The 23,825-nt window shown below is 34.7% G+C and overlaps 2 protein-coding genes and 1 non-coding gene across 6 annotated transcripts; all 3 read left to right on the top strand.

The window, feature by feature from the left end:
- Positions 1 to 6,376: 6,376 nt before the first annotated feature.
- Positions 6,377 to 6,964, top strand: LOC140979208 (uncharacterized). Its single transcript, XM_073444533.1, has one exon. It carries the CDS (start codon positions 6,377 to 6,379, stop codon positions 6,962 to 6,964), a length of 588 nt encoding a protein of 195 aa, XP_073300634.1.
- A 740-nt stretch (positions 6,965 to 7,704) lies between these two features.
- Positions 7,705 to 7,800, top strand: LOC140980012 (small nucleolar RNA snoR109). Its single transcript, XR_012175844.1, has one exon. It is a non-coding gene; the product is annotated as a small nucleolar RNA snoR109 (small nucleolar RNA).
- A 1,367-nt stretch (positions 7,801 to 9,167) lies between these two features.
- On the top strand, positions 9,168 to 13,266 carry LOC140978546 (ethylene receptor 2-like). Of its 4 annotated transcripts, none has more exons than XM_073443685.1 (3): positions 9,168 to 9,524; positions 9,963 to 11,842; positions 12,545 to 13,266. In XM_073443685.1, exons 2-3 carry the CDS (start codon positions 10,100 to 10,102, stop codon positions 13,085 to 13,087), a joined length of 2,286 nt encoding a protein of 761 aa, XP_073299786.1. In that variant the 5' UTR covers positions 9,168 to 9,524; positions 9,963 to 10,099; the 3' UTR covers positions 13,088 to 13,266. The 4 variants fall into 4 exon arrangements, with proteins under 4 accessions (XP_073299786.1, XP_073299787.1, XP_073299785.1 ...); XM_073443686.1 differs by having other exon boundaries at positions 9,168 to 9,538; positions 9,995 to 11,842; XM_073443684.1 differs by having other exon boundaries at positions 9,168 to 9,538.
- Positions 13,267 to 23,825: the final 10,559 nt, after the last annotated feature.

Raw genomic sequence — 23,825 nt, 5'->3', positions numbered from 1 at the left:
ATCATGTCTTGTCACACTAGCTAGCCCTTCAACTCATATATATATATATATATATATATAGCAGCTTTGACCAAAGACGATAGGGAAAAGTTGGTCTTCAAGTACAAGAATGTTGTCGATCAATCGAAGAGTCAACGTCACGTTACGTACCCCAATCGTTATAAATATATATAAAAGCCCACGTTGAGCCAGATTTATATGTATATATATGTGCGTATGCTCGTTTGCTAATTTCTCACTGTGATCATTACGAGTTATCGCGTGTATCATTTTAAACAGAATTCAAATATTTTTTTTAAATTGAAGATTATTTAATATTTACATATTTATAATTTTTGCAAATGGTAAAATTATTATGAAGTAATAGCAAAAAAAAAATTGAGGTTGGGCGTTTCTCCATTATCTATGAATCGGCATAGAGCATGATGTGTGTATTAAACATGCATGTCCAAATGCATGACTATTGGTTACACCATCTTAATTGGACCAATATATTAATAAAATAAGATAATTTCCTTAAATGTTGCCTCTGGTGTACTTATTTTTAAGAAAAAATATTTTTGGGAAAAATTATGCATCGTCGTCATTATTATTGTTGTTGTTATTATTTTTAAAAATCTCACATGCTCCAAATAAGAACTTGCGAATTTGGGACTTAATTTCATTTTATGATTTCATTTTTCTAAAAAAAAAAAAAAAAGTAGACTCAAAATAAGATTAATTACCTTGGATTACATGTATAAATGGACAAAAATATAAATTTATGAATTTTACTCATATACAAATTAAAGATCATACATGGCAAATTTCATGCAAGTTTTTAGGAAACATATGGCATCTTGCCGAAACCTCTTTTATATTTTATTTATTAAGAAGTTTTATTTCATTATATCAAACTATTGATTTTGGTTTTGCTTGTGATTAATTAATTTAAACGACGACCAATTTTATTTTTTTCATCAAAATATATAAATAAAATCTAAATTCAACCAAAGTGTTTTATCCGGTGCCTTTTGTCCTCCCCTGTTATACAATTGAGTATAATAGCAATTTATTCTATAAAAACCAGATGTTTCTAGAGTTAATCCTTCACATTACTCGGATGTGTATAATTATCGATACATACATTCAAAATCCATTACACCTGATACTTATATTATTCTATGCCTATTGATCGACAAGTGATAGTGTGTGTGTGTGTGTGTGTGTGTGTGTGTGTGTGTGTTTGAAATATTATAAAAAAAAATATTTAATTCAAATATTAAGCACATGATTCGATAATGTGATGGGGTCTTGCGAAATTTAATAAGCTTACACGCGAAGTTTACGTTTATGATTTACTTAAATTATACAATATAACGTGCACTTTCCAACTAACATAATTTTAATAAGAGCTAAAAATTTCATAATTAATAATTTTTTTAATACAAGAAATGGTCAAAAAAGTTGATAGTCATGTCGCTAGTTAATCTAAACGCGTGATTTGGCCGTCTATTGGTTTTTCTATATATATGGAAGTTCGACATTAATAAGCATAAATTCAAAAATGTTGGTCCCACGTGTGTAATTTGAGATAATAAAATCCAAAAATAAAGAATAAACTGGACACCGAGATTTACGTGGAAAACCCCTACAAATTATTAGGGTAAAAACCACGGACAAGATGAAAAGAATTTCCACTATAATATTTTGTGGTGTACAACTCACTCACTGTGTTTCCAAAGAGATCACACACTCTCTTAATACAGGAGAACAAACATCTCACAAATATTATAGAATACTATAAGATGAGATAAAACTCGAAGAAGGGATGATTTCAGAATGAAGGGGAGAGCTCTATTTATAGAGCCCCTTGACCGTGTGAAGACGCGTTTTTTTCCACGAAAATTCTGTCAGTGGAAATTTCCTTCTGCATACATTTAATACACGTTTTTTTATTTTCTTTGACTGATCCCACCTATTAAATTCTTTGTCGACATTTCTCCCACTTGGAGATTCTCAAACACATCTCCACACATCCTTTCAATCTTGCCATTCCCTACTGCTTACGTTTCCGCTAGGCCACTTGAGGATCTACACCACTCGAACTTATCAGTGTTCACTGGCTTGGTCAGAAAATCAGCTAAGTTATCCTTCGTATGGATCTTCTGCATATACACGCTTCCTTCTTCTACTTCCCGCACAAAGTGAAATTGTACTCCAATGTGTTTCGTCCTGGCATGAAAGGCTGGATTCCTTGTGATGTGCAAGGCACTCTGACTGTCACAAAACAAATGAACATTCTCTTGTTTGTGCCCAACCTCCTCCAATAACCTTTTAATCCATATTGCCTCCTTGCAACCTTGAGTAGCTGCCATGTATTCTGCCTCTGTTGTAGATAGCGCTACAACTGTCTGCAGTTTTGAAACCCAGCTTACTGCTCCTCCTGCAAGTATAAACACATAACCAGTAGTAGATTTCATCTTATCAGGATCACCTGCATAATCTGAATCGACATAGCCTGTGAGTGTAAAATCTGATCTTCCATAACATAATGCAGCATTCGAGGTACCCTTAATGTGTCTAAGGATCCTCTTGACAGTGTTCCAATGCTCTCGTCCAGGATTCGCCATATACCGACTAACTGCTCCCACTGCTTGAGCAATGTCTGGTCTTGTATAGATCATAGCGAACATCAAACTTCCCACTGCTGATGCATATGGTACTCGAGACATCTCCATCCTCTCTGCTTCACTGCTAGGACACATCTCAGAGGATAACTTGAAGTTAATAGGAAGAGGGGTCGAAATTGGCTTACTATCTTGCATGTTGAAGCGTTGCAAGACTTTCTTCAAATAATTTTTCTGAGAAAGCCAAATCTTTCTGTTACTTCTGTCTCGGTTAACTTGCATCCCTAGAATCTTGTTTGCTGGTCCCAAGTCCTTCATATCAAATTCTCTAGCCAACTGTACCTTCAATCCTTGGACCTGATCTTTGTTGGGGCCTGCTACCAACATGTCGTCCACATACAACAGCAAAATAATATAATCATCATCAGACCTCTTGAAATACGTACAAGGGTCTGCACTCAGTCTATTGTATCCAAGGCTCATGATATAGGAATCAAATCTCTTGTACCGACACCTTGGCGCCTGTTTGAGACCGTACAGAGATTTGTTCAACCTGCAAACTAAGTTCTCTTTGCCTTTTTCCGCAAAATCTTCTGGCTGGAGCATATAGATTTCTTCTTCAAGATCTCCACGAAGAAATGCCGTTTTCACATCTAGCTGTTCTAGATGTAGGTCAAACACTGCACACAATGCCAACACTATTTTGACTGTTGTAAGCCGAACCACAGGAGAAAATATCTCATTGAAGTCAATGCATTCTTTCTGAGCATACCCTTTTACCACCAATCTAGCACGATACCGCTCCACTTGGTTATTGCCATCACGCTTGATCTTATAGACCCATCTATTTCCAATGGCTTTCTTTTCTCGTGGTAGTGTAACAAGATCCCAAGTTTTATTCCTGTCTAATGCCTCCAACTCTTCTTGCATTGCTATCATCTACAAGGATACATCCGAGCTTTGAGTAGCCTCGTGGAAACTCGATGGCTCACCATCCTCTGATAATAGACAATATGCAATGTTACTTTCAGTGACATAATCTGAAAGCCAACCTGGTGGTCTTCTGTCTTGAGTTGACTGCCTCACATTGGAAACCTCAGACTCAACTTGTTCTTGTTCTTCGTGCTCTGGTACTGTTTCACAAGAAACTTGTCCTTCGTCCGTCTTATTTTTCACCTGAAATATAGTAGTTTCTGAATTCGGTGTGCCTTTGTCTCCCTTTCCTTTATCTTCGTCGAAGATAACATCCCTGCTGATGACAAGCTTGTGAACAGTAGGATCCCACAAGTGAAACCCCTTTACTCCATCAGCATAACCCAAGAAGATACATTTTCTGGATTTTGAATCCAACTTCGATCTTTCTTGCTCATTGTACAGAACGTACACAGGACTTCCAAATGTTTGCAAATGAGAATAATCTGTCGGCTTCTCGGTCCACATCTCCATCGGAGTCTTCAGATCAATCGCCACTGAAGGAGAACGATTGATAATATAACAAGCGGTTTTGACTGCTTCTGCCCAAAATGACTTGTCTAGACCCGCAGTCCTCAACATAGCTCTTGTTCTGTCCAACAAGGTTCTGTTCATCCGCTCCGCCACTCCATTCTGTTGAGGTGTGTAAGCCGTTGTGAACAGTCTTTTGATGCCTTCATGTTGACAATATGCATCAAACTCGTCATTGGTATATTCTCCTCCATTGTCAGTCCTCAGACACTTGATTTTCTTCTCAGAATCAAGTTCAACCCGCACTTTGAAATCTTTGAAGATCTGGAAAACATCTGATTTCTTCTTGATTGGATACACCCAACATCTCCTAGAGAAATCATCAATGAACGAGACAAAATATCTCGCTCTTCCTAGGGATACAATTGGTGCTTGCCAAATATCCGAATGAATCAGCTCCAACATGCTTTTGCTCCTAGTAGTAGAAGTGTCAAACTTTAATCTGTATTGTTTACTGGTAACACAGTGCTCACAAAAAGGTAATGACACATTTGTAAGTCCCGGCAGCAGCTTCCGTTCTGAGAGAATTTTCAACCCCCGTTCTGACATATGCCCGAGCTTTCTATGCCATAACACTGTTAATTCTTCTCCTGAACCAATTGATGCAACAGCTAGTTCTGCCTCTTTGTGTGTTTCTCCAAAAAGTACATACAGATTTGCAGCAACTTTTTCCGCCTTCATAACCACAAGCGCGCCTTTCACAATTTTCATGATCCCGTTCTCGATCCGAGTTTTGCATCCGATGTCATCCAATTGCCCCAAGGACAAAAGATTTTTCGTCAGTCCTTTCACATGTCGTACCTCCTGTATGGTGCGAATGGTGCCATCAAACATTTTAATTTTGATAGTACCGACCCCAGCGATTTCCAAGGCATGATCATTTCTCATGAATACAGATCCTCCTGAGACTGGTTCATAATGGTCAAACCATTCTCTCCGAGACGTCATGTGCCACGTCGCTCCTGAATCCATAATCCATGTGTCACAAAATTTGTGTCTGCCTTCTGCAACNGGTCGGTCATCGATGAAGATTCTGTCATCCGAAGAGTATAAAGCCTTCACTTTAGGAAAATCATGTTGTGTAGCGACTTGACCTCGTACATCTTTGTCAGAGTATCCCAGATAACTTTGGCTGTTTTTATCTCACAGATACTTGACAATACTTCGTCTGCTATAGCCAAGTGTAAATTGGCAACATCGTTGTCATTCATCTCATTCCACTTTCCATCATCCGTAATCTCCACCGGTCTATCTCCAATAGCCGCCAAGCAATTCTCTTTTCTTAAAACTGCTTGTATCTTTATTTTCCACATCATAAAATTGCTTCCGTTGAACTTTGTTATCTCGTACCTTCCCGCCATTATGTCTACAACAATTTTAGTAGACTGGACAAAATAATCCCGCCTTAAATAAAAAAATCTCAAAAAATCTTTTCTGATGTGGAAGATCAGTTTAGGCTGCAACCACATAGCATACTCAGAATTTTAAGAAATTTTAAACCAAGGCTCTGATACCACTTGTTAGTCCCACGTGCGGAATTCGAGATAATAAAACCCGAAAATAAAGAATAAACTGGACACCGAGATTTACGTGAAAAACCCCTAAAAATTATTAGGGTAAAAACCATGGGCAAGATGAAAAGAATTTCCACTATAATATTTTGTTGTGTACAACTCACTCACTGTGTTTCCAAAGAGATCACACACTCTCTTAATACATGAGAACAAACACCTCACAAATATTATAGAATACTATAAGATGAGAGAAAACTCGAAGAAGGGATGATTTCAGAATGAAGGGGGAGCTCTATTTATAGAGCCCCTTGACCGTTGAAGACGCGTATAAAACGCGTCTTCCATCTTTCCACGAAAATTCTGTCAGTGGAAATTTCCTTCTGCATACATTTAATACACGTTTTTTTTATTTTCTTTGACTGGTCCCACCTATTAATTTTTTTGTCGACAAAAAAGACCAAGTTCATGCCTCTATCTGTTTGATGATGAAGGATAATAATCACCAGACATTCAAAGCCGGCTAAAACAATAAAACCAAGAAATATATCACAGAAAATAAATTAAATAATAACTTTACAACAAAATAAATAGCACAAGAGTCCAGATCAAGAGCTTAGTCTGGAGTTTAATTTATCTCCCCATTCGCAACCCCTAGCTCCCAAGAATATTGTTTCCCACATATATAGCCTATATATATTTCTTCCAATCAATTGAATCTCTCCGAAAAAAGGTTTCCAAAGTTGTTAACGGATGGAGACCAGGAAACACGTGGATTGCGATATAGTTTCAAGTGTGGAAACTGATCATCAATCAGAGAAATTAATAAACGAAGACAACTCTGGTGTTGGAAGAGCATATGAGTGCACTCTTTGCAAACGGGGCTTCACTAACGCGCAAGCTTTGGGAGGGCACATGAACATACATAGGAAAGACGAAGCCAAAGCCAAGAAAAGAATCGGGGAGGAACTCTCGAATCAAAGCATCAATCCGGTCGAAAAATACTTGAATTCGAGGTGTTTTTCTCATGTTTCATCAAGTGATCAAGGGTGCCAGGTGAGTTATCGAGTGTACTTGCCTTCATCAAACCCTAGTAGTCTAAGTCATAATTATCAAAGAAATATCCCTGTTTGGAGGCCAGAAGAGCAATTCATCGATTTCATGAAGGTAAACTTAAGTATGAGAATAGGATTGCCCCCACTTGTGGATCAGGAAGAGGATTATAGAGATAGGATCTTGCACGAAAGTAAAGTGGATTTGGAGCTCCGTCTGAGTCAGTCATTACCCTTGATCGATCGAGTTTACGTGCCTTTAAATTCGAAGGAACACATTTGCATGTGATCATCTACGTACGTACCCATGGTGCATGTAAAATTATATAACGAGTCCATAATANGGTTTGATTTTATGGATTTTGTGAGCAAAACATTAACTTATAGTATAATCTCAGTACGTAATTAGCCTTAATTTAAATGTACTTTAATTATAATTAATATACATACTTTGAATTTTTGTATTTGTAGCAGATAATCTTTAAATGTACACATTTGGAGGCTCAAATCATGACTTTATCAAAGTTACTCTGTTTTGATATATAGAAATTTTAATAATTACTTTTATAAACTATAATTATTTAAATTCTGCGTTATTCCGGCTATACGCATAAATAATTGTTAAAGCTAATTTTCTAGAAAATCTATCGAATATAATCACTATTAAATAATCCTCTAATTTCTGGTAATAACATGGTCTATTTATTTTAATTCATCTTTGATTGTGTTAATTAGCAACAGTAATTCTTATTTTAATTCATCTTTGATTGTGTTAATTAGCAACAGTAATTCTCAGAACCATGGCAATTTCTTGTTGATTGCATTGAAAAGGAAGCTGTTTATATATAAATATAATTCATTGTCAAGCGGAATCAATGGAACTAATACATAGGCCAATCAGTTTATCAGACCCATCTATACCATATATTTTATACAAAAGGTTTCCAGTTTCATCACTAGTGTTCCACGCTCTCGTCACCAAATTCCCTCTCCCATATTTGTAATTTGATTTCAGAAAAGAAATGAAATCCGTTGTAGCCATATTTGAAAATGGATAAGTTTAATGTTCGGTGGTGGTTGTTAATTCTCTTGTCAACAAATCTGCTCATCGAACTTCTTAAATTATTTGTTTCCTTTCGACGTTTTTACGTTCTTGGAAGATGTTTTCCTTTTGTGGATTTGGCCGGAAGGTGGAGAAGAAAGAGCAGAGCTGTGTGTGATTTTTCATCTTTCTAAATGCTATTTTAACCAAAGTTCAATCATGAATAAGTTACACTTTTAAAATGTTGTTAATAATTAATTCCGTACAACACCGGAAACGGGCCGCCGACTAACATGTGTTGCAGCTCGGACCTAGACCACTCTAATAGCTCACTTAGGTTTAAATCCCGGCTTCCTTCGTCACTGATGATAATTAAGAACAAAATTTTACAATTATATCATTTGACAATCATGGTTGATTTAGATTTTGCAATAACATTTCAGATATTATAAAATAATAAACACGATAATCATTGTTTGATTTGGGCAGACTTATCTTTTTGTCAACTAATATAGAGAAATTTAAGTTTGAATCATTATTGTTATGCGACAATGTTGGAATAAAGATGCATGTAAAGCTGTGTCAATTCTAAGTTCACCCAGTACGTACTGAAAATAACAATTATGGATGACATCGTGGTTTTAAAAAATATATGCTTGCAAATCACTAACGCATCGATAATGCACTACATGTCCTACATTAAATTATCCTTCTTGAATCTTGATTGATACTCAACCTTAACTTCATTACCTAATTCACTATTTAAGCTTGATTATATTAAATTAACAACAAATATATATAATTTTCGAAGGAATAGACATTAATATANTAATAATAATAATAATAATAATAATAATAATAAATTCTTTTATACATATTATCATCATCATAATATAAAACTTTGCTATCTCTCGAAAAATATAAACCAAGAGAAACTGCGAAAGAGATGGTCTTTAAAGTCTGGATTCATTACTTCGTAGAAAGAGGGATAAGAACATTACCAAAGTCAAATATAAAATATTTCTCCCATTTGAACATCTTTAATGCTATATTAATTATTATTGAATAAAATCCGGTTAACCTCCATTACAATATACTCTTGGGGGGCTTTTGAAAGGTTATATATTTGAGAAAGATAGGTATTATCTGATATAGTTTGATCCGGTCTATATTTATAATATAAACTAATATTTTTGTATATAAAAAATAATAATTTTTATGAATCGGTACGGCGGTCTCGTTTTTTTGTAAAAAATTTTATATCGCTGATATGAGTAATTGCAATAAATAAAAAAATTAATGCAAATAAATTTTTTTTAATTAAACACCAAAAATTATGTCATACGTGGATATGAGTAATTGCAATAAATAAAAAAATAAATGCAAATAAATATTTTTTTTGAGGTTTTGATTGGCAGACGTTTTCTAGCAAAAGTGCGTCCAAGTTCTCTTCACCAACCCCACTCTGAGATTTCTTCTCTCTCTCTCTACATTACATACAATTGATAATAATTTCTCCACCCTCTCTTCTTCAACCATTGAATCTGCCTTGTTCTCTTATATGGCAATGCAAACAACAGCAATCGCTGATCTCTCTTCTCTTTCTATCTACACACACACATATTCCTTCTGTAAAACTTTCCAAGATTCAAACTTTATTCCTCTTCTTCCTGTTTAACAAACTGTATCACGAATGGTTTGGTGGGAACTGATTTTTATGGAAAATAGGCAAAGATATTGTTTCGATAGAGCCCATTCTAATTCTTGGTTGTCTAAAGCTGTCTGAGGGTTCAAGTTGTATTTATAGGTGCATTTCATCAGGTAAAAAAATTCTTTTTTATTTTTTTTGGTTCTTTTTCGATGTTCAGATTTTAATGGCATGGTTTTGATTTTACTGGTTCATCGTTTGTGTTTAAAGTCTTGTTTTTGGCAAGTTTTTCTGTTTTATATCGTTAAATTAAACATAGTGGGAATTAGTTGCATAATTAACTCTACCACAGCTGTGAAAAGCACCAAATTGAATATATTTATATGGATTTTTTTTTTTGCGTTTCTGGCAAGGTTGTGGGTCAGATCTTTGTTGGGTCTGAGGTTCCTTTCTTCCTAACATGTACCTAAGTATCATATGCTTTTTCATTCTTGTGTATGATGTTTGATTCAATGAACGCCAAATTTTATATTTTGAAGCAAATATTTTATATTTGCTATTTGATGGGTTTTTATTTGATTAAACATCTACCGGCAGGAAAATGAATGCTAGCTGTTCTTTCGTGATAGAATTGGTCAATCTTGCACCTGCGAATTGAGCTGCATTGGAGGCTAAACTGGATAAAATTCAATGGACTGGAAAAAATAGATTAGCTTATCTATGCATCGGCTGCCATGTTAAAGACATCTTGTTTCTTGGTTTTATCCATATTTATTTTGGTAGCTGCTGCTGAAAATGGATTCTCCCGTTGCAATTGCGATGAGGAGGGATTTTGGAGCATCGAGACTCTTTTGGAGTGCCAAAAAGTTAGTGATTTTTTCATCGCAGTGGCCTATTTTTCCATTCCGATCGAGCTACTTTGTTTTGTTAGCTGTTCGAATGTCCCATTTAAATGGGTACTTTTCCAGTTCATATCCTTCATTGTCCTCTGTGGCATGACACATTTGCTAAACGGATGGACTTACGGTCCTCACCCGTTTCAGCTGATGCTCGCTCTGACAATTTTCAAATTCCTGACAGCTTTAGTTTCGTTTGCCACTGCCATAACCCTTATCACACTTATCCCCTTGTTACTCAAAATCAAGGTGAGAGAACATCTGTTGAAGAAGAAGACATGGGATCTTGATCGGGAGGTAGGAATTATTAAGAAGCAGAAAGAAGCTAGCTGGCATGTTAGGATGTTAACTCAAGAAATTCGAAAATCCCTTGACCGGCACACGATATTGTATTCGACTTTGGTTGAGCTGTCAAAGACATTGGATTTGCAGAATTGTGCTATATGGATGCCAAATGCAGGTAGAACGGAAGTGAATCTTACGCACGAATTGAAAGGAGGGAGCTTTTCAAATACGGGAAACACTCCTATCCCAACTAGCGATCCAGATGTGAGAGAGATCAAGAGAAGTGATGGAGTGAAAATACTAAATCCTAAGTCGGTTCTTGCTGTGGCAAGCAGTGGAGGAACTGGTGAGCCTGGTGCTGTGGCTGCAATTCGAATGCCGATGCTTAAGGTTTCCGATTTCAAAGGTGGCACCCCGGAGATGATTCCGGCATGCTATGCAATTCTTGTTTTGGTTCTTCCGGATGAGCAGGGTATATCTTGGGGCAATGAGGAACTTGAGATAGTCGAGGTCGTAGCTGACCAGGTTGCTGTTGCTCTTTCTCATGCTTCCATTCTCGAAGAATCTCAACTTATGAGAGACGAATTAGTGCAACAAAATCGAGCACTACAACAAGCGAAACAAGATGCATTAATGGCAAGTCTAGCCCGAAATGCATTTCAAATGGTAATGAGTAAAGGATTAAGAAGTCCGATGCATTCAATGCTTGGACTTCTTTCCATTTTACAAGACGAAAAATTAAGTACCGAACAACAGCTTCTTGTCAATACCATGGTTAAGACAAGCAATGTTCTTTCAGCCTTAATAACTGATGTGGTGGATACTTCGGCCAAAGATAATGGAAAGTTCCCTTTGCAAATGAGGTCTTTTCCATTGCATTCTATGATGAAAGAAGCTTCTTGCCTCTCCAAGTGCCTTTGTGTTTATAGGGGTTATGAATTTGTGATCGAAATCGATAAGTCATTGCCAAATCAAGTATTGGGCGATGAGCGTCGAGTATTTCAGGTCATTTTGCATATGGTTGGGAGTCTGTTGAAGGGAAGTAAACAAGGGGGTTCACTTACATTAAGGGTATTTCCAGCCAGTGGTAGTCAGGGATGGAAGGAGCGAAAAAGAGGCCAGGGGCGAACAAATTCGTCTGATGGCTATGTTTATATAAGGCTTGAAGTTGGGATTCGTCATATCAGCTCCCAGTCAGAGGACAACACACATCCCGTGATTCCACATGGTTTCCAGAGATACTATAATGGAGTGGAGGGTGGAATGAGCTTTAGCGCTTGCAGGAAACTAGTTCAGGTGTGTGCATTAACCATGTTATTTATTGACTTATGAAGCTGCGCATCGCATAAATATGATTTTGTTAGGTAATTTCATGATATAGTTTTTTTCTAATGTATGATGGAAACTGCTGTTTCCTATTGTTAAAATTTTATTTTGATCTGTTTGTAATTAGGCACCACGGTAATTAGCTTCTAATATAAATTTGACAGTTTTGTTTCCACAAACTAATTTGTCTTTGTGTTGCAAAGGCGAGAATATATACCATGTTTATAAAATATTTGTTATCGATCAACTAAAATTTGTCAGTACACGGACAAGAACCAGAGTTAACATCATAGTTATGGTACAAAAGAATTGAATCTGGTTGAGCACTATTCATTTTTTTATATTCGACCTCGAGTATGAACTCGAAGTTTATTAAACTGGCTTGAAATTCAACTGGAAACTTTAGAAACAAACTTTTCTGGACTCGAGTTCTGTTTGAAGTTGAGTTCAATTTTTTTTTTTTTTTTTGAGTTTAATGATAAAAATTTTCTCGAAGTATGGCTCAACTCAAGCTGATAATCTCAATTAGTTTTAGATAAAAAAAAACAAGTCAATACCAAATTCAGCTCAAATGTATGAAAAAATGTTCAAGCTCAAGTTAAATAGTTTCGGATATATTTGAGCTGTTTCTAAAAGTTTGGCAACTGACTTTGCCTACTTGTTTATTGGCAGTTGATGCAAGGAGACATCAGGGTGATATCAAATCCTGAAGGTTTCGATGAATGCATGGCTCTTGGCTTACGGTTTCAAGTCCGGTCCTCCGCTGTTACAAGCCTATTAGAACACGGTGAATCTTCAGATCGAGTCCATTCGAACACCCTTTTTAGAGGATTGAAAGTTCTTATAGCTGATGCAGATGATGTAAATCGAGCAGTGACACGTAAATTGCTGGAGAAATTGGGATGCACAGTTTCTGCTGTTTCATCGGGATATGAATGCCTCAGTGCTCTTGGTCCTTCTATATCTTCCTGTCAAATAGTGCTCCTTGATTTGGAGCTACCCGATTTAAATGGCTTCGAAGTTACAACGAGGATTCGTAAATTTCGTAGCCGTAGCTGGCCATTGGTCATCGCCTTGACAGCAAGTGATGACGGAGAAACGAAGGATAAATGTGGCCAGATTGGAATGAACGGTGTTATTCAAAAACCAGGCTCGTTTCAAGAGATCGCGAACGAGCTTAAACATATTTTGGTGCAGGCTAATAGAAGTTTGTGAGTCAGTACTGGTGCAGGCGAATCCTTATGGTATCGTTGCCTTGACAGAATAATATATAAGAGATGTTTTGCTATTCATATAGCTGATGCCTCATGGTATCTGTAATTCAGCACAAAGATGTCACACACACAACAATGATAGTCCAAAGCGGTTTCCTATACCAAGTTCATCTTCTTTCACTTTTCAATGTCTTTACTTTTCCAAGTTAATCTAAGTTATCGTGCCTATAATTAGAATAGCACAAAAAATCCTTGAATTTTCTGGCCTTAATCTGAGACATCTTTTGTTTCGTTACTTGATAAGCCACTTTGCCACTAGTTGAGCGTGATTCGAGCTTTAGGCCGGATGCATTGCTTTTGTAGAGTGTGGGGACTGGGGAGTTTTTTTTTTCTTCTTCTTCTTCGAGGCATAAGTTGAAAAACTCATAGGTCGTTTGTATACATATACTTGTATATAAATACATACGTGTATGTATATATACACACACATATATGCATATATATGATGCATAAATGTGTGTGTGTACGTGTGATATTTTGATACATAGAACATATAATTGTAAATCATGTAGAAATGGAGATGCAAGGAATATTATGGTATTTGTTGGTGGTTAGGCAGTGGACGAGCAATGATATGTGAAATTGTAAAATTCTATTACTAATTTACTTATGAATTTTCTAAATATTTAATGAAAAATATTATATTCTTGGGTGCACGAGTTGATTAATTTGATGCGCATGAATCACGACTTAAAAAGTTTAATTGGCGGAATGTCATGATTTTAGTTATATGCAAAAAATTATAGATATTACAGCATAATATATAATTTTATGAAGAGAGAAGGTTTAGGAATAAACACCAAATTATCCATGAAACCTATCAAGATCTTCGACTTCTTATGTATAAATTAATTTAATAAGATTTGCTATAACTGCGTTCCGAACTTAAGATTTCGTTTCAGATTTAAGACTTTGGTACCAGTTAAACTGTCACTCGTAGACTATCGAATCTAAATTTAATTATATAATGGTTAATAAATATCCACTTGGAGTTGAAAAATTTTTTTGTGCAAAGGGATCTGAAATTAAAATAATGATGATTGCAGTATTTTCATGGCCTATGATGACTTTTAAATCAAATTACTCCCTTTGCAATTCGCATTAACATTAAATTAAACCAACTTGAAATTCCAAAAAATGGGTATTTTTGAATTGAAACCTAGGTTTCTGTGTTTGAAAGAAAATTTAAATTAAACACCTCAATGAAGGGGAAGAAACCATACAAGAAACCGCAAAAATTTGTTCCCAAGTTGGCATAAATAATAATAATAATAATAATACATTTTCAGTAATATTTAAATATTATGGCTAGTCTAATCAATATATAAATATCGATAAATATGTTAAAGTAAATAAATTATACGTGAGGGATCGATGAAAGAAAATTAGGGAGACTGAAAGTGATGGAAAAAATCAGAAATTATATGGATATTTATAGAAGATTTTACCGACACACCAAAGTGTTTAATATATGAGGTTTAACTTTAATATAGTTGGTTTTTAGTCATTTTTATACAAAGTGCTGACATAACGCCGAACACGTCAAAACTTCCCGATGTCACGTCAATATTTTCTGATATCACGTCAGCATTTTCTGACGTCAAGCTCTGTGAGAGGAAAACCAAAATTCAAAATGTACATAACCTAACTTACAAATAAAATGGGTAAACGTACATGACCGTTTTGGTTAATTTCTCTAGTATATAGATACTTATCTAGAGAATTCTTGTGCAATGGTACGATTCCTCCGTCACCCCAGAATGAAAGGGGTGATCTCGTAATTCTTGGTATGTGAAGATGCGTTGTTAGGTGTTCCATTTTCTTTTCCCATTGAGGTCGAATATGTGTTCGAGATATATTTGTTCCATTCACTTAGTGATTTTTTACATGATAATTTAGTCGCATTAGAGATGGATGTAATAGTTGACATAAAAAAATGGTGTATGTATAGCATCACCATTAATTTAATGAGGGAATATGGTAATTATTGCTGTGAAAGGGCCTATCTGAATTGGACTTTAGCATTGGAATGTTGTGCCCATATTGTTGTTAAACATTGTTTATTTAAGATTAAGAAAGCATAACACGTGAATTCATGTGACCATGGCCCTTCATGTCACCTTTAATTAATTAAATTAGTACCATTCCTTTACTAATTATAATATAATCTTCATTCTTATTTATAAACGTACGTATTTCAGTACTCTTTAATCTTTATATATAAAATATATAACATAGAGTTTGTGATCGAAGTTTATTAGCCAAAAGGAGGAGTTAATTATTAATCATTTAGGTTATGAGACATTCATTATTCATTAAATATTTTCAGTTTTTCAAATTATATTCAGACTGACTTAAAGTTTAATTGTGTAGGTGTCAATTAGTTTCTGTCTTTGTATCAGTAATATGTGTCTAATTGTGATTTTTGGTTAGTAAGTAACTCTAAAAATTAGGGTTTTTGAGTGGTGGGTTCGAGTACAGATGGTACAAGGAATGGGGTGAATCGGGTTTAAAAATTGAAACTGGTCCACCTCTTTAATAGAAATTATCGCGTATTTTTCATCAAAATATACGTATTCTCGATGAAAAATGACTAAAACTGAAAAAAAAAATGAAATTAATAGATTAATATTATGAATTAACTAACAACAATACTAAATTGAAAAACGTGGGGAAGTTACGTGACTAAAAACATATATTTTTCTAAACTAATAATTTGATTTTGTTCAACTAAATTTATGAATCAATCACACAAATACGCAAATACTAATATCACATATCGTGCGCAAACATGAATAATGATGATACGGAGTATAATAACATACACATTTAATTATTCAATTTCATAGATGTGACATACTATTCAACTTGTTTCATGATTTAAATTTTTTGGCTTTTTTCAGTTTATTTTTTGTGATGGATCAATCAACTAATTTTGAATAAAAATGGATTAACGTTAAGATTTGAAGAATTTAATTATCTTAATTAATTGTCCCATTATCGACAAATGAATGAAAAATGACAAAAACTTGTGTGAGACGATCTCACGGGTCGTATTTTGTGAGACAGATCTTTATTTGGGTTATTCATGAAAAAATATTACTTTTTATGCTAAGAGTATTACTTTTTATTGTGAATATTGTCAATCATCTCACATATTAGGATCTGTGAAACGGTCTCACATGAGACTCACTCTTTTAATTAACCATGACTTATAGAAAATAGAGTAGCATATAGATAAAAGAGAAAATAGAAGACGGCCTAGGAAAGTAGGCAATTAATTTGTTTATTAAATTCATTCGGAAAAAAAAAACAGAAATAAATTTTTGTTTCAATGATTATTTTTAATGTTTTGAATAGAAGATAACGTCCGAGTTTAAAACAAAACCAGAGAAAAAGGGGCTTTTTTGTTGTTTTATTATCAAAATACACACTAAGCACGTATACTGGAGAACCTTTATAAAATCTCAACTTGTATTTCAATGAATTTGATCATGAGATTGGGTTTAGTATAGAAATCATGGGCATTAATGCATGGCCGGGGTAAGAAAAGAAAGGTACTCTTGATTTTTATCACAAGTCGGATATTAAATATTCATGAAAACACTTGTACTATGTCTCACGGGTCAATTTTGTGAGACAAATACTCTATTTGGATCACCCATAAAAAAATAATACTTTTTATTGTAAATATAGATAGAGTTGACCCGTCTCACAAATAAAGATTCGAGAAATAGTATGTCGTATATGATACATATTCTTAATTATTTACTGTGGGTGAAAAAAAGGAGTACTTATTTTAAAATGTAATCCAAATTGATAATTTGACAAACTTCCACACAGCACATAATACGAATATAATAAAGAAAATCCAGCTTTTTTTTATTTATATAATATATTGGGGTCTACACCAAAATATGTTTTAGTTGCGGTTTTGATGATGTCGTTCCAAATTTAGGATTTGGATGCTTAGATGATCAGTCTAAATTTCTGGAACAAACAAAAGGAAAAATCGGAGCGGCCTCGTAACCAAAAGGTTGAGCCGGGTGCTGCCATACCACCGGAATCTCCGCCACCGCCGCCTCCTTTGTCTCATCCATCACATCGTTGGAGATCGGCGACTGAACTAACGGCGATAAGAGAGGTATCGCAGCTTTCCATTCCTTGGCCGGACTAATCTGTATCGACGCCGGAGCCCTCCTCTGCAGCCGAGTCGATTGGCGCCTCGAAGACCGATTTCTATTCCCCATCATGTCTGCCATATTTTTTGAAGAAATTGGTGGTGGACGAGGTATGTCATAAATATGGGCACGTGGAGTACACGAGGGGGGAGTCAAGTGCAGAATCAAATTCTTTTCAGTCAAAAGGTCGTTAAAGAAGTATTGAAAAATAATGTACTTGTTTCTGTTTTGTTTTCAAAATTAAGGTTGAATTTGGCTTTTGTTAGAAAAATAATATTTAAAATTGTGTCTATTGAATATTTGAATGTTGAATATTTGATAAAATTAGGTGTTGAATATTGAAAATTTGTGTGTGATGATGAAGGTAATGATGTAATTTATTTTTGGATTATTTGTAAAAAATTTCTATAAATAGATCTCTCATTTGTGAAGAAAATTACAATTGAATTGATAGAAAATATTATAAAGTGTATAGTGTAATAATTTTGAGATTTTTACTTTTTACCGTAAATTTTTACTTTTTCAAAACACGTTATCAGCACGAAGCTCTAAAAGTCCTCCATATTTTTCCAAGCTCCAAAACAGAAGAAAAAGGTAAAAAAAAGTAATAATATTTATTTTATTGTTTATTTATTTATTGTTTATATATTTACTATATAATATAATGTTATTATAAATAATAAAAATAAATTTTTCAAAAAACTTGTTATAAATCCTGGGAGGATGTTAAGACGACATCCCACACTCCCGGTAAGGGATACGACAAGTATAAAAGTCTATAAGGTTTTTAAACAAAATATCTTATGACACCTCATTATAATATTGTGATATGATATACATAATTATTTAAAACATTAATAATATTATATGCACCATATTATTACCATAAAATTATAAAAATACATACATTTATTTTCTTGTACACCAACGGTCATAAACGGTAACAAAATGGCTAGTTTTTGCCCTATAAATATGATCTCACAAACACATTCAATCACTCTAACTTTCTCTTCTTCTCTAAAATTATTCTTGATCAAATTTTTGAAGAAAAAAGAAGATGGCTTTCACAAAGTTATTTTTAATTATTTTGGTTATAATACTCACGAATCTTGTACTTATCGGAGAATATACTCCTCATGTGTTTTCTTTATTTTTACNGAAAATGTGAATATCTCATCGAAAAAGATCCCATGTCTATGTGGAAAGGATTGAAAGAAAGATTTGAACATATAAGGGAAGTTATACTTCCGACCGCCCATGATGAATGAAATATGTTAAGATTCCAAGATTTTAAGAAAGTCAGTGGTTACAATTCAGCGATGTATCCAATAATCTCGCAGCTAACATTTTGTGGACATGAGGTCACAGAATCGAAAATGCTTAAAAAAACATTTTCCACGTTTCACGCATCAAATATAACTTTACAGCAACAATATAGAGTGCGTGGATTTGCGAGATATTCTGAGCTCATCGCCTGTCTTCTTGTGGTGAAAAAAAAACAACGAGCTACTAATGAGAAATTATCAGTCTCGACCCACTGGATCATCAGCATTTCCAGAAGTAAATGTTGTAAGTAAAAATGAATTTAAACCGGGAAATCAAAATCAAATTCAAAGACAAGGTTTTGGTCGAGGTCGAGGTCGAGGTCGTGGTCGTGGACGTGGACGGGGACGTGGACGTGGAATTGGTCGTGATCGTGGTCGAGGCCGTGGTTTTGAAAACAATAGAGATAGTTATTTTTATAACTCATCTCAAAAGGGCGTCACGAACCACCCACAGAAAAGACATCATGAGAACATGAGTGTTAATGAAAATCACTCGAAAAGATTTGAAAGTTCTTGTTTTAAATGCGGCACTCCAGGACATTGGTCTCTTGTTTGTCGAGCCCCTGAGCACCTTTGCAAGCTCTATAAAGAATCGATAAAGGAGAAAGAAAAAGAGACCAACTTCACTGAGCGAAGTGACCGTTTGAGTGATTCAACTCATTTTGATGCTGCTGATTTTATGAATGATTTCTCTGAAAATGATCAATATGTTGGTGGGATAGAAATGAACAATATTGATGCTGCAGATTTTCTCAATGATTTCTCTGAAAATGAACAATATAGTGGTAGAATATAAATGTAAAATAATTTATTTTTCATGTATTTATATGATAATGTTTTATTGTACAATTATGATATGTGTTATATTTACATATGTATTGTCATTAATTTTTTTNATCAGGTCCTGTAGACTTGATTAAAGGATGTGGTAAAGCACAATTTTTGTTACCTAATGGTACAAAATTTTTGATCAATGATGCTTTATATTCACCACAATCGAAAAGAAATTTGTTGAGTTTTAATGATATATATTCCCATGGGTATGATACTCAAACAATGAATGAAGGGAATGAGAAATATATGTGTCTTACCACATATAAATCAGGAAAGAAATATGTGATTGAAAAACTACCAATGCTCCCTACTGGATTGCATTATACACATATACGTCCCATTGAATCAAACATGGTAATTGATAATTCTTCAATATTAACCAATTGGCATGATCGATTAGGACATCCTGGTTCAACAATGATGCGAAGAATTATAGAAAATACACATGGTCACCCGTTGAAAGACCAGAAGATCTTTCAGAATAATAAGTTTCAATGTAAAGCATGTTCTCTTGGAAAACTTATTATAAGACCATCACCACCCAAAATCCAAACTGAATCACCAATGTTTCTTGAACGTATTCAGGGTGATATTTGTGGACCAATCCATCCACCATGTGGACCATTCAGATACTTTATGGTATTGATTGATGCCTCCAGCAGATGGTCACATGTATGTTTATTGTCAACTCGAAATGTTGCATTTGCAAGATTACTTGCTCAAATAATAAAATTGAGGAATCAATTTCCCGATTATACAATCAAGAAAATTAGACTTGATAATGCTGGTGAATTTACTTCCCAGACTTTCAATGATTATTGTATGTCTATGGGAATCATTGTTGAGCATCCTGTTGCTCATGTACATACTCAAAATGGATTGGCTGAATCATTGATTAAACGTCTGCAAATGATTGCTAGACCAATGATTATGAAAACAAAGCTCCCTATTTCTATATGGGGACATGCAATTTTACATGCTGCTTCATTAATTCGCATCAGACCAAGTGCATATCATAAATACTCCCCATTGCAGCTTGCATTTGGTAAAGAACCTGTGAGGCCCTTAGCTCTTAATCGTTATTACAACACAATTTGATTAAGGTTCATTAATCACAGCGGAAAACGAGTTTAAATTTTTCTTTACAATGAGCCCAAAACATATTATTTGAATACTAAAAATAGTATTCCATCTCATATCATAAAACATGCCCACACATAATCAAAACCAATCATATACAAACAACTCATATCCTCGGGACATGCCCCGGTACATAGATACATACATATACTGGGAACAAACATAAAACCTCAGTTCAAACTGTGACTCCCTCTAGAAGTACCATCTCCGGTCTCCTGATATCCTGGATTTTCTGTCATTGTCCACATACAAAGACGACAACAGCCCCATCTGGGTGAGCAAAGCTCAGTCTGAAGCAACCACAATATATACCACAAATATCTAAACAAAGGTATATTATATGCAATGCATGTATGTCGTGGAGGTATCAGGTCAAATGCCCATCCACTGAGCACATGTCAGAATCAAACGAATCGCTATCAAATCAATGCTCGAGCTGGCACACCGGCCTAAATCAGGGATAATCGTATGATAGCGTCGACAAAGCGCCATCAAATCTCAAATCTCAATCAAATCAGCAGGGCCACTAATGTCTATGCTTTAAGGGCCACATAATGCCAAACATAGCATCGTGTTCACAAACCCCAGAATCAAATCAAATCATATCAGGGTATCCAAGGATCATAGCTCAACGTGCATGTCATGTATGCCAAATCAACTCAACACACAAGGCATATAGACATGTAATCTCAATCCAATCAATCAAATATATATCATATAATACAGATACCTGTCGTATGTTACCCGGTCGCAACATACCTCAATTCTTCGTTTCCAATTGATGTAGCTTGGAGATTTCGGTATAATAATCTATCTACATCAATAACATATTCATTTCAATCAATAACATCATTCAAAATCAATAATATAAGTTTCAAGTATCTTTTGAAACTTTGAAATTTCATATCAAATTGGAATCATAATATAATTCAATTCCGACTTCGAATACGAGTTTCTTGTCGGTTATTCTATCGCATATATTGAAATCAACTTCAAATACATGATATTCCAGCACTTTAATATTTAGAGCTGCTGAAACCAAAAGAATCTTACCTAAAAAGGAAACTCTCGACGCGAGGATTCCGAATATATAATTTGTTCCAAGTTTGGACAACGTTTCGGGGTGATTTCGTACAAAAGAAATCAATTTCCTCTCATTTCTCTCGAAACCTCCAAGGGATATGCTGCAAAATTCATGCTGATCTTCCTTAAAACGTGTGCAGCAGAGGTGTGGGCGCATATGCGCGGGTGCACAGTTCTGCGAGGGTGCGCGTCTTTCTCTATCCGAAACGCTATTTTAGGTTCCGAATTTGCAAAAGTGGTCAACATGAAAGTTGTAGCTCTATGTCTTGGATTTCATTTGCCACCAACCTCACTCAATTTGGATATCGTATGCGAGAGTTATGCTCATTCCCCCAAAATATGTCATTGCAGGAACTGCAACGCACATGATACACTTCGGGGTGATTTTGCCCATATTTCCAAATGGATTTAGACAAAACTCAAAACATGAAAATTTTAGTACTATGTCTTAGATTTCCAATGAAATTAACCTCATGTCATTTGGACCAATACTCAGGTAATTATGCTAAAAACCGTAACATGTGTCATTTTTCTGTTGCGGTTCATCACACGTTTCAAACACAAATCAATTTCTAATACAATCTTTCATCCTCTCCATCTATTTTCTCACTCTCATTGTCATGATATACATCATATACATAATCACATGACAATTTCATGCATTATCGATAATCAACATAAGATTTACGATAATACGATACACGGTCCTTACAAAACCAGACATTTCTCATCTGAGAATTTTTGGATGTATGGTGTATGTGCCTATTGCACCACCTCAACGAAAGAAAATGGGACCTCAAAGAAAGACTGGTATTTATATCAGTTATGATATTCCATCAATCATTCGATATTTTGAACCTCAGACAGGCGACGTGTTCACAGCACGTTTTGCTGATTGTCATTTTAATGAGGAAATCTACCCAATGTTAGGGGGAGACAAGAAACATACCGAAAAAGAAATTACATGGTATGTATCATCATTGTTACATCTGGATCCAAGAACACAACAATATGAAAAAGATGTACACCAAATTGTGCACTTGCAAAGAATAGCAAATCAAATACCAGATGCATTTACAGATACAAAAAGGGTAACTAAATCATATATACATGCTGTAAATGCTCCTGCTCGAANAAAATCTCTATGAATTATATTAATACTGGAAAATATGGAACCGAAGAGATATAGAAGAAATTGATGATATATTTTCTTATAATGTGGCAATCGACATCATAAATGATAATGAAGATCATGAACCAAAATCTTTTGGTGAATGTAAAAATCAACAGGATTGGATAAAATGGAAAGATGTCATCCAGGTTGAATTGGATTCGCTAAATAAACGTAATGTTTTTGGACCTATAGTCCTTACACCTGAAGGTGTAAAACTTGTTGGATACAATGGGTTTTTATTCGAAAGCGAAATGAGAAAAATGAAATAGTAAGATATAAAGCTCGACTTGTTGCACAAGGTTTTTCTCAAAGGCCTGGAATTGATTATGAAGAAACGTATTCTCCCATGATGGATGCAATTACTTTTCGGTATTTGATTAGCTTGACAGTATCTGAAAATTTAGAAATGCGTCTTATGGATGTTGTTACAGCTTACTTATATGGATCACTTGAAAGTAATATATATATGAAAATCCCTGAAGGATTTAAGATGCCTGAAGCACAAAGTTCAAAACCCAGAGAATGTTATTCTGTGAAATTACAAAGATCATTATATGGGTTAAATCAATCTGGCCGAATGTGGTATAATCGGCTAAGTGATCATTTGATGAAAAAGGGATATGTAAATAATTCAATATGCTCTTGTGTTTTCATTAAGAAAACAACATCCGGATGCGTAATTATTGCTGTATATGTTGATGGTTTAAACATCATTGGAACGAATAATGAAATTCATGAAGTTGTGTCATACTTGAAGGAAGAATTTGAAATGAAGGATCTTGGAAAAACCAAGTATTGTCTGGGTTTACAAATTGAACAAAAAGAATGTGGAATATTTGTTCACCAGAAAAATTATACAGAAAAGATCCTTAAACGTTTTAATATGGATAAATCAAATCCTTTAAGTACTCCAATGGTTGTTAGATCATTAAACATAGAAAA

This window comes from Primulina huaijiensis, chromosome 6 (genome assembly GCF_012295235.1).
Source record: "Primulina huaijiensis isolate GDHJ02 chromosome 6, ASM1229523v2, whole genome shotgun sequence".
Taxonomy (NCBI): domain Eukaryota; kingdom Viridiplantae; phylum Streptophyta; class Magnoliopsida; order Lamiales; family Gesneriaceae; genus Primulina; species Primulina huaijiensis.
Note: the sequence above shows the minus strand (reverse complement) of the source record. Positions and strands in the feature narration are given on the sequence as shown.

Excerpts from the sequence above, each read along its gene's own strand:
- LOC140979208 (XM_073444533.1), top strand. The coding sequence starts at position 6,377 with ATGGAGACCAGGAAACACGTGGATTGCGATATAGTTTCAAGTGTGGAA.
- LOC140978546 (XM_073443685.1), top strand. The coding sequence starts at position 10,100 with ATGTTAAAGACATCTTGTTTCTTGGTTTTATCCATATTTATTTTGGTA. Across the intron at positions 11,843-12,544 it reads CTTGCAGGAAACTAGTTCAG|TTGATGCAAGGAGACATCAG; the intron begins GTGTGTGCATTA and ends GTTTATTGGCAG.